General features: G+C 51.7%; 1 protein-coding gene across 1 annotated transcript in view; it reads right to left on the bottom strand.

The window, feature by feature from the left end:
- The window catches only part of VDR (vitamin D receptor), a 49,960-nt gene that overhangs the window by 19,081 nt on the left and 19,240 nt on the right, over positions 1 to 11,639 (bottom strand). The window contains exons 2-4 of the mRNA XM_017652719.3: positions 11,447 to 11,527; positions 8,843 to 8,989; positions 17 to 147 (exon numbers count right to left, since the gene is read on the bottom strand). Of these exons, the coding sequence (XP_017508208.1) occupies positions 17 to 147; positions 8,843 to 8,988 (277 nt within the window). The 5' untranslated portion in view covers position 8,989; positions 11,447 to 11,527. The remainder of the gene's footprint in view (positions 1 to 16; positions 148 to 8,842; positions 8,990 to 11,446; positions 11,528 to 11,639) is intronic.

Below are 11,639 nucleotides of genomic sequence, written 5' to 3'. Positions count from 1 at the left end.
TAGGCCCAACACTCACACTCCTTCATCATGCCGATGTCCACACAGCGCTTGAGCCGGCAGGCCTGGCAGTGGCGGCGGTTGTCCTTCGTGATGCGGCAGTCCCCACTGAAGGGACAGGTAAACAGCGCCTTCCGCTTCATGCTTCGCCTGCCCAGAGAGAGCGCACGGCCTCCACTGGGTCACCCGCCTCCCAGCTCCTCAGCCCCACTGCCTTCCCCGGAACAGCCTACAGAGGCTGCGACCACGGGGGCCCGCCCATGCAGCTCCCAGGGCCCATTCCACCGACACAGGACCGCCCCCTGCCACCGCAGGCTGGGTGCCGCGCCCGCCCTCCTTTCTCCATTGCCTACTCTGCTCCCATCACCGCTTTTATTTACTTTTATAATACTCTGCTCCCCACTCTTCATTTTTTATTATACAGGAAATATATGAGTGAATCAGCCTGGCACACTTTTTTAAATACTGGAATCTCAGAGTAGCCCTCACTGCTTTCAGTGAGCCCTTATGAGGCAAGGATGCTAATTTCAGCTCTAAGTCTTCTAGAGTCCAGAAATATGTGACTAGTGTCCTTGGCCCAGAGACAGACATGTGCACAGGCACATGAAGAAGGGGAGAAAGGCCCAAACCCTAACTTTAGGCATCAGATCACTGCCCAGAGGAGAGGCCAGATGAGCAGGTAGGAGCCCTGAGGTCCAGCCTTGGCTTTCTGAAAGGTAGAGGAAGCAAAGGTTCTATAAGAACAGAAAACTACCAAAGGGTTAGCTAGGAAGCCAGCACTTCTCATCCCCACTCCCATATCCTGTGTAAAATTGGGTGTGCGCACATGCACACACATGTGCCCAAGCATGCATGTGCAAGCTTCAGGGCTCGTTTTCCTGATTCTGGCCTTCTTTCCTGCTGCCAGCCACACCACATGGGCCTGTCAGGAGGCTGCATAAAAGACTCCTCCCTAGAGCCTTCCCACATCTGCACCCTAAAGGCTCCCTTTCCCCTTCACAGCCCCAGCAGGAGAAGTCCCACAAAGGACCAGGACTAGCCGCTTCCCTCTCCTGGGATGAGCTGGCGATGCCATCTCCAGACAGCACACCCTTGTTATGTTTCTTGGTGAAAAGTGACTCACTGTTCATTTACACTCACTAGGACACACCTGGGGTTTAGCACAAACATACTCATCAGTTGACATGGACAGCTGGGCCAAACCGACGTGACTGTGAGGTAAGGGGACGAGACCAGAAGAGCAGCTCTGCTGGCAGGGGCAGGTAGTCAGACTGTAAGGCCCTGAGGGGCCCAAGACTGTGAATGTACCCCTCATTTGATACGACCACTGAGGTGGAGAAAGTTGTCAGTGAGGTGATTCAGCAAGAAGTAAAGTCTCCCAAGTAGATGTTAGGGTGCAAGGCTCAGCTTTCGGTTTCCTGGATTGAACATCCTGTTTTCATCCCAAGACTCCCGGTGCTCAGTGCAGCTGATCACAAGCAGCTGGCCTTTGAGCACTCAAGGCAAAGGACACCCAGCGGTCCAGTAGCTGCTGCTGGTCTTAGACCCTGGCCCCAGTACCCTCCTGTCACACCCCTCACGACCTATGGGCCCAGTAGCAGAGCAGGTCTAGTGGGGAGGTGGGGCGATGCTGGGCCATAGGGGCTGCCTAGCCCCAGCCCAGCCCACTGAAGGTACACACCGCCCCTGCTTGCAGAGACTGTCCAGCAGGCTTCTGCCTACCTTTATGGAAACAGGGAGCCTTTCTCCTTGAGCCTCCATACCTCTACTGCAGCTGTCTGGAGTGACGGGAGAACACAGAAGGACCTTGGCTACCCTGAAACGGGACACTCAGCACCAGCAGGCATATCTGCCTCTTCCAGGACATGAGCTTTGTTCCCCCCTTTCCCACTTTGCTGTTCCTGAGGCACCACCTGTAACCACAAATGCCCAGGTCCCAGAATGCCCAGAATTCTCTAAACCTACTCAAGGACCAGACGTTCCTAATTCCAAGCAAACTCTCATTTCCTTTATGTTTTTGGCCCAAGAGCTGAGGGTCCACTCTACCCTCCCACCACTGCCTTGGCTGGCTCAGAACTCTTTCTGTTAATTCTCCAGGGTAATGGACACCATGAAGAGAATGCCTGTGCCAACTCCACGTACAAGAGCCACAGCCTCTCACAGGCTCTGTGCTCCAGGCGGAGAGCCTCCTGAGGCCCCAGAGTCACTCAGAGGCCTGCTTCACCTTCCTTGGGCTCCGTGGGCCTGCCTCTGGCCCCCACCAGTGGGCAGGTCCCCCAAATGCAAGGGTGTTCAGGCAGAGATTTTGCAACTTCACCATTTTTTCGTATCTTTCTCATGTTGCAGATCTGAGACCCAACCCCAGGCTTCTCTCCACAGAAGAGTTGGAGAGAGCCACTTAGCCTAGCTTTGCTGACCACAGGAGTGGGTGCTGGGGAGGCTGGGGGAAGAATCCAACAGAATACAGAGCTGGGTTAGGAGAAAATAATGGGGGAAAACATCACCTTTGCTTCCAGAGTTTTATGGTACCCATGAGTATTGAGAAAAGAAGGAGAAGGAGGAAGAGGGGAGGAGAAAAAAGGAAGGAAGGAGGAAGGCAGGGTGGCAGAAAGTAGGAATCACTGGTAAGAGTTCTTCTGGCCATAAGCATCATCGCACAGCAGGGCTCAGACCCCGGGTAGGATACCATCTGCACTTTCCACCCTTTGTAACGCCCTGTCCCAAAGCCCACTGACCTTGTGGTGTGTCTCCACATTATTTGAGCAATGTGGAGAGCAGTCTATAAGCTTGTGGAGCTATTAAAATATTATTATTATTAGGTAAGCTGCTCTTCCCTGGCTCCTCTGAATACAGAAATCAGAGGAAAGGCCCTGGAATTGTAGCTGGGGGAGATGGTCGTCACACATCACATGACCTTCTCATGCTCCAGAGTGTAGGTCAGCATTCAGGGAATGGAAATCTCCCAACAGGCAGACCAGGGTCCTTCCCAGAGCCCAGATCTGGAGCTGGCCTTTCATGTGTCCATCACAGCCTAGTACAGTCCCAGAGTCCTAGCACCGAGGCCCAGGTTTTTCCCTTCTGCCTGCTAAGGGCACTTCCACACATGTGGCTGTCATTTAGCCTCTGCCACAAGGAGTCAGGGCAGCCAGACTAGCCAGCGCTGGCTTTGTGCTTTGTCCTGAAGATCCACACCCTGTCCTGCCTTCCTCCCAATGCTAATTGCTTATGAGCTGGTGTGGTTTTGAGAAAAATGAGTCTTGGGTTTCCATGGGAGGCTGTTGCCTCAGCTGCTCTCTGAGCTTGGACCCTGTCATCCTCTGGATGGTTGGCAATTATATCCAAGCTCCGGAAGGGGGCAGGGGCGGTGCAACCAGGCTAAGTATAGATACAATTTCTAGAAAGTCAGGGGTGAGAGAGGACATTGACCCACTCTCGTGCCAGCCAGAGACCAAGTCATCAAAACATAAGAGACAGGCAGTCCACAACAGCGTGAAGCCCTGGAGTCCCAGGTCCTCCTCAGGTCACTGACCCTGGAGCAAAGCCACACCCTGTAAAACACAAGCCCGGGGTGAGTGCCACCTGGCCTTTGTCTCCACTGCTGTTTGGAGTGGTGTAGAGATCTCAGAGCCTGGTCTGGATACAGGAGCCCAATGGGGCTCCTGATAGGAAACACCTGTGTGGTCTGATGGGGTACATACACAGCACGTTTGTACTGTAAAGTTAAAAAAAATCTTTAAAGGAAGGGAGGTTAACACTGTAAAGAGCTTGGGCCTCTTTTTTGGAGGGCAGTTTGGCAATATCTACCAACATGTAAAGAGCACAGGGTCTTTAACATAGTAAACCTACTTCCAGGAATGCATTCTTGAGTCTATCAGACACCTGCCCAGGGCAGGTTACCGCAGCACCATCTGGAGAAGCAAAGGGAGGCACTTAAATGCCCTTTCGTGGCAGACTGGTTCCTCACGTCAGCGTATCCACACAAAACGACGGGGCCATGAAAAGGACAGGGGAGCGGAACACGCTTGGAATGTTCTCCAGGAGATGACAGCAAAGCGCCGGCTGGCAGGTGGAGCCTGCTCGTATCTGCACACGCGCTCGTCCATAAAGAATCCGGAAGCAAACAGAGTCCATCTGGGGAGGAGGCAGGGCCCTGAGAGCTGGGTTGACAAGGAGACTTACTTTTCACTTATAATGTCCTTTTGAACTGTTGGCATCTTTTTGTTTTGTTTTGTTTTAACTACATACAGGAATTGTTTACACACACACTCAAATCCACCACCCTCTATAACCATTTTTAAATGAAATAGAGGCTTTGGTTAGATTGATCTGTTTGAGTTTAAATCCTAATGCACAACCTTGGGCAGGTCACTCACTCCCCTCACAGCTCAGTTCTCCACGGGCAGGGTGGGAGGGGTGTTGTAAGGATCAGGTAAAGGAAGCGGACCCGGTGCAAAGCAAGCTCTGAATAAGGGAAGGGAGAGACGCTGGCAGAGAGGCAGACGAGGGAGAGCCTCAGGGCGGCTGAGGAAGGCAGCAGGCAGCCATCCCAGCAAGCATCTGAGAGCCTAGAAGCAGGCACCTTGTCTTACATGGACACCTGTGAGCCAGGCGCAGGGCTCCAGAGGCACCACAGGCCCAAACATCCTTGCTTTCAGTGCTGATGCTGCTGACGCCTAGACTCACAGCTCTCGTGGGAGTTACAGCCACCAGTGTCCACTCTCTCTGAGCACCAGCCATCTAGCCTTTAAGCAGTGAGAGTCTCTTAGAGCCCTCTGGCCCAGCCTTTCCTTTTTCACACCTGAAGTTTAACTCCTTCTGTTCTGGGACCTTTTCTCAGAGACCTCTGTTGACCTATGACAGTCACATACATTCCAGATTCCATGATAGAGAGGAGAAGATCGCCTGTTCTCAGAAAGTAAGCCACTATAAAGGGACATAGATAATAGCTGCTCTTCTCTGAGGACCTTCTATGCCAGTGCTTCACATGCCATCTCCAGTGCTCCCAGGATGGCACTGTCCCTATTTCACAGGGTATGAAAAGGCAGTGGAAATTCCAGCAACTTGTTTAATGTCACAAAGCTAATAAGTCTGAAATCTGGTGTTAGAATCAACATCTGTTTGATTCAAAAGCCCCTGGTATTTTTACATGAGATGGTCTTCATCATGAACCTACCACATCTCAATGCAAGCCAGAACAGCAGTGAAAATTATGCCCCTAAAGTCTCAGAACGTGAGGCAGAGCCTGTCTGAAGGATTCTTTAGGGCAGCCGCCAAGGCATAGGCACTGGGTAGCGTCTGCCTGTCCTCCCCCCCGGTCTTGCACTGCTGTCACACAAAGAGGGTCGCAGGGCATGCTGAGAGGGCTCTGTCAGAGATAAGGCCCACCATTCTCTCCCACTCACACCCTTGAGCAGTGTGCAGGGAGTCCAGCCGCCAAGCCAGCCTGGACAAAGTTCTCTCCAGCAGCACTGACTGTTTGGTGACCCTTCACTTGTGCCCATAGAATGCCCTGTGCTGGTAGCTCCTCCCTCCTCTCTATTTACTTTACTGGCTTTAAGCACTTTGAGTTTTATGTTGCTGGGCATCTGCCCCATTTCCTGCTTCCCTTCACATCACAGACCCTACAAATATCAGATAAGTGAATGAAAAGCCAGAACATTCCTCATGTTCCCAGAACCTCATCAGCCTGCCTTTTGCCCTGTGTACTCCGTGAGACCCATAATGAACAGTGTCCCTGAGAACCTCAGGGACCGCAAACAAGAAGGCGTTTCTCCACGTCAGCTTGGTGCAGCAAGAGCACGGGGCCTTGGTTAAGGAGGCGTCAACAGGGAGGAAGAGGACTGGATGGAGAGGAAAACAATCATCTGTTTCTCAACCTTGCCTTCCAGGACCATCTCTTGGACTTTACCATGTCCTCATTCTCTTCATCAAAGGGACCCTCTGATTTTCTTTTCTGTCCTTTACATCTTTCCCTTTATATTGGAGCCTGGACAAAGCCGTCCATGACCAGAGATCCACTCACATCCACAGACCATGACTGTCTATGCATCTCCCAGTAGACCTACATATTACCCCCTCTGGCCCACACTTATGCTCTGGTTGCTAACATGTAGCCAAGACATAGAACCATTTACAAGCCTGCACAAGCCGACCTTTAGTCACACTGGAAACACCATCTTTCTCTGAGGATGCCCGTGTATTTCAGAGGAGCAAGAAGCAGAAATGCCATGAAATAGCTCATAGGAGGAACTGACCAGCAATGGTCTCTGATTCCTCTAATAGATCAACAGAACTGTGGTCACTTCCAGCTTTCACAATCACACTTTTGTTTGATCATGAGTCTCGGACCTGCTGGGATGACCACAGCTAGCCCCTATAGTGGTTTGGTTTGATTATCCTAGAAGTCAAACTGAACACTAAATACTCAAATGTGAGTACTGGTCCCCAGGGCTTGGAGAACAGCCAGTGACCGACACTAAGCGAAGCTCTTTCTGTGAGGGCTGCCATGAAAGGGCTGAGGGGGCCCCTTGAAAACAAGAGCTTGGTTTACTCATCTTTGTGCTTCTAAGAACATGGTACCAACACAGAGAAGGTGTCCACCCCTGACACAGACCTTCCTCCCTGGGGTCAGGATTTCACAAACAGATATAAATGATAACTATTTGAAACAGATAAAAATGGAAAGATACCAAATAGAGTTTGGATGAAGCAAAGGAAAAGCAGAGGGAGGGGAAAAAAAAGAGGAGAAATTATGTATGTATATAGTTGATTCTTATTATTGACAATAGTTATGCTCTACAAAGTCACTGTAAACTCTATATTAGCGCATACTCAACCATTGCTCCTATGGTTAGGTTCCTGTGAACTTTTAGTCACATTTTCACAGATCAATCAATATATGATCTAGTTTCATATGTGTTTTCTGTTTAAAGACACCCTATTTAATATACATTGTTGATTCATTAACATTGAACTCTCAGCCAATAGAACTAAACTCATGTCTAACACACATATTTTTTTCCATAAGGCACATCACAGTTTTCTTGAGCTTAGGAATACTTGCCAGAAATTTAGTACTCTACTTGGGGACTATACTTAACAGTGAAATCACCAACAAATGGTACAAAAATGCAAAAAACTGTGGCACTAAAAAGACCACAAAATGGACACTAGTTTATAGTGTGAGGGGGTGAAACAGGAAGGCAGAGCATCTCCTTATTTAGCCTCCGCTGGGAACATGTGCATTGAGAGACTCAAATCACCATTGAACATATTCACAACTGGCCATGTAAGTATGTAAGTATTGATTTGGGGATTACAAGAAAATTGAGCAGGTGGGCAAAAATTCAAGCCAAATGTAACAGAGATGTTGGTTTTTCAGTAAGTGCAACTGGGTTCAGTCACCTAGGCAGGGGCAGGAAAGCTGTAAGGTAGGCCAGGGGCACGGCAACCAGACAAAAGCAGACTGTTGTCCATAACGACAGGCCTTTTGCAGGCAGAGGTTGTGGCCATCAGTCAGCAGCAGGTGCTAAGGGGTAGAGAGGTCAAGGGCATTGTACTTTATGTTTTTCACCTGGGACACACAGCCAACCGGGACTCCAGAAGGCCCACCCTGCAGGAGCTACAGACTTCAGGCCAGAGGAATGAGAGACTCGGCAACAGGACCCAGAGCCAGCAGTGTGGCTGGTCTGGTTCCCCAAGCTGGGAAGCAGGCTGCAGGGAAGCCAGGCAGGCAGCCCATGCCAGGCAATTAGCACCCACAGAAGCCCCAGAGCCCAGCGATCACTCAAGGGAGTAAAATCTGGGCCTGCTTGTTCCCGGGACAGAGGGCAGTCGAGCTGGGAGCCTGCATTTACAGAAAGCCCAGGAGCCCCTGAGCTGGAGGGGGACCACACAAGTCCCAAGCTCTCATTTCCTCTGTCCTCAAAGCTAGTGAGCCCTTCAGTTCAGGGAACCAGGCAGCCTCCACGTCCTTGTTCTGGACTTGATTCACTCTTTCCTCTCGTGATGGCTAAGCCATGCTTTCCCCTTACTCACTCCATCACAACTGCTCTACAGAAGCTGATTTGGATGCCAGCTTCCAGGCTTCTCTCCCTCCTGCTCTTTCTCCAATACACGCCAAATGCTCATTTCTCATGGTGCCCAGTTCTATCCTGCAATCATCACTCTCCCATCTCCCTTCCTGACGGAGCATGGGAGCACCCTTCATTCTGTCTCTCCAGTTCTTTCCCCATACTGTTCACACTTACAATGCTGGGCTCACAGAAGAAGAGAAGAGTTTCTCTACTGCTGGTGGAGAAACTGGCCATGACTGAGTAGGAATGCTGGGGTGTTACTGACATGGCCTAGGCATTCTGAGGTTGGCTGTCCAACCTGGGGCCAGCAAGCTATGGGTGAAGGTACAGGTGCAGATCAAGTAGAGCAGTCCAGCCAGGGGTGTGAGCTCCCTTGTTTTAAGGAATGGTTCGATGTGGGTGGGAGGGCAAGCTTCAAGGCCAAGTTCCTGTGCTTGTCCAAGGACAGTCTGTGATCACCAGCCCACTAGGAGGTCACTCCAGAAGACAGACACATGGGTCAGTGCAGGGTCTGTGGGTCAAATGAGTGATGGAAAAATGGAGACCTACATAGCAACCTCAGGCAAGCAATTTCTGAGCAGGTCGAAGGACATTGTCAGAGCTGAGTGGGAGAAGGAAGAAGATGCCCCTCAACCAAGACCCTGTCCCTCCCAGTGGCTGTGGGAGCCGGCATGTTCCACGGGCATCAGGGAGGAGGCGTGGAAGGCACAGATTCTCCTCATGGGAAGTCCTGCTCCATCTCTTTCCCTGTGCCCTTGGGGAGGACTCACCTGAAGAAGCCTTTGCAGCCTTCACAGGTCATGGCGTTGAAGTGAAAGCCTGTGGCTCGGTCTCCACATACCCCACAGATGCGGGGCACATTCCGGTCAAAGTCGCTAAGGTCAGGCAGAGAAGTGCCAGCTGCCATTGCCTCCATCCTACAAGAACAGCAGACAGGCCAAGGCCAGAGCTGGAGGCCGTGCTCTTTGCACCCCCCCACCCCATCTGCTGGGTTGCTCAGCAAAGCCCGGCAGCTCCTCAGGTCCCAGGCCTGAGCAGGATTTCTTTGGCACCCTTACTTCATGACTCTCCATACCTCAGCTTCCCCTCCTGACCATCCTTGGCCATGAGCTGTGAGTGGAAGCAGGGCTCCTTTAATCCAAACCAGGAGAGAATCTGCAGGGGTGAGTGGTGGGGTTGCCTAGAGCATGGCTGGGGTTCAAAGGCTGCATCTGCCACTTATGAGCCCAGCAACTCTGGGAGAGGTGTTAAGCCTCACTGTACCTCACCGCCCTTATCTGCAGAATGGCATTTTACTTTATAGGCATGAGGAAGGATTACGTGAGTGAGCTTACGCGTGCCATGGGCATTGACTCCAGCTTAGGAGCAGGCCTGCAGCAGGTCCCAGGCCTCTGTTCTGTCTGCTGCCCCTCTCCCAGTGAACAGGGGAGCCCCTCCACAGCCTCCCTCCCAGACCCCCCTCTTTCCTTGAGGGTGAGATCCTGTCCTGCCACTCCTCGTAGTCACATGGCTCAGGCCTTGCACCCCTGCTCTGCTGGTCCAGGGCAGTCAAGATCTTTTCCCTCTTGTTTTTTTCAGTAAAAAGTTAATCCATTGTTTTGAACATCCTTCTGAGTAATGTGAGTCATATATAATCAACTAATTTTGTTTTCAGAGATAGCTTTATAAATAGGCATTATCATCTAGAGACGGATCTCACACTTGAGGAAAGGGGAAAAAGACACAGAGGAACGAAATCTAGCTTTGGGAAAACCTTCCAGGAAGCAGCTGACTTGACTCTTGCATTAGGCAGATTGGACCCTGGGCTTCGCCTGCTGCTCTGGTCCTACCCAGCCAGGCCCAGAGCCACTGCTGTGGTACCTCAGGCCTCCCTGAAATGGTTTCAGACCCTGCTGCCTCCAGTGTTATGAGTCTTCACAAGAGTCACAACAGGTTTAAGTGGCCCCTTGGTCCCAGGGCAGGAGGCTCCCTCAGGTCAGAATGAAATGAAAGAGAAAGCCAGTTAGGAGGGAACAAACACCCCACCCCCACCCCACCCCAGGGTGCCACATCCTCCCACCCTGAGGTGAGAGGGGTAGCTGCTGGGGGTCCTTGGGGGGCTCTGGGCTTCTTTTCAATGACTAAGCCTACTATATAAGCCAATACCAAAGCCTGCTCGAGTCTTATTTCATTTACTCATCACATCACTCCAGTGAGGAAAGTGCTCTACGGATCTTTACAAATGAGGTCGGAAGGCCCATACCTTGAGGTTTCTCTAGAAACTACAATCAAAAAATGTACAAAACACTTAATTTTTAAAAATTCCACTAAGAACTCTAAGCCAAAGGAAATAAATGGGACAGAAAAGGATGAATACGGTCAGTCCCGAAGGGATAAAGGGACCCTGGCCACAGACAGATTTAGTAGATCCTAACTTTTCTTTCAGCTTTGTCCCTATAGCCCATCCCATGTCCAGGCTGACTCTGGGCATCCAGAGCATCGCAAACAGCCCGGATGTGGGCTGGAGCCCCAGAGGACCAATACCATGCTGGGCACTAGGAGAAACTGTCTGGGATGCTTGCGGTTTAACCCCAGGCAGGCTGAGATGTTGCAACTCTCAGTCATCATGATGTTCCTGCAGAGTCTGTGTCATCTGGGCGACCAAATGTCAGATGAATTTAGTGGAAAAAGAAATCAAATGTGGGGGTGGGGAAATATGAGTCAGCTCCGTCTAGTAATTGTTCAGCATCACATGGGCTCGTTGGAGGTGTTATGATGCAAGAGAGTTGGAAGTACATGATACCACAGTGCGCCAACAGCACCTTCCCGCAGCAGGGGTGAGGTGCGCCTTGATGTCAGGAAGGCTTCTGGCCCTGGGGGTGGGCGTCCAGATCCTGGGTTAGGTGGGATGGAAGGCTGGACCTGGCTGCCAGAGGCCCATAGTGAGCAGGACCACTTCAGGTGAGCTGAGAGAAAACGCAGCCCCACGTGGGGTTATGTGCTGCTCCCAAGAAGCCCAGGCTCAGGACCAGAGTCCAGAGATGGGCAAGAGGCCCCAGCATCTACAGCACAAGAGCTGGTAGACCCAGGAAAGATAGGCAGAGACTGCGGAGGGAGGGAAGGGAAAGAGGAGATGGGAACAGGATAGGAAAATCACTCAGGCCAGGCGGCCCTTGGGGTTCTGGCCTGGGAGCCAGCAAGCCCCTCCCTCCCGAGCCCCTTGCCCAGCCCTGCCCTCACTCAGCAGGGCTCCAGCTCAGCTGCAGGGCTGTGGACACACCTGCGAAGCCTAGGGGAGTATTCTCTGTCCCTCCCTGCCCCTACCTTCCTCAGGCCCACCCCTGCCCTGGAAAACAGGAAGCCGTGGGGGTTGTGGCTGATGAAGAAACACCCACCTGAAGGAGCAGGGGGTGAGTAAGCTGAGCCCAGGCGTGCCCCTCCGCGAGGTCTTACAGACACTTCTGACCAAAAGGACTCTGAAATGAGAAAGTGGAAACCTTTCATCTTCAGCTCAGCACGGACCTCACGGCTAGTCCTCACCCAACAAGTGGGCATGAGAGGCTCTTTCCAGAGGCTTTGGTCCTCCAG

The sequence above is a fragment of the Manis javanica genome, chromosome 10, assembly GCF_040802235.1.
Source record: "Manis javanica isolate MJ-LG chromosome 10, MJ_LKY, whole genome shotgun sequence".
Taxonomy (NCBI): domain Eukaryota; kingdom Metazoa; phylum Chordata; class Mammalia; order Pholidota; family Manidae; genus Manis; species Manis javanica.
The sequence above is the reverse complement of the archived record's forward strand: the minus strand, read 5'-3'. Positions and strand labels throughout refer to the sequence as shown.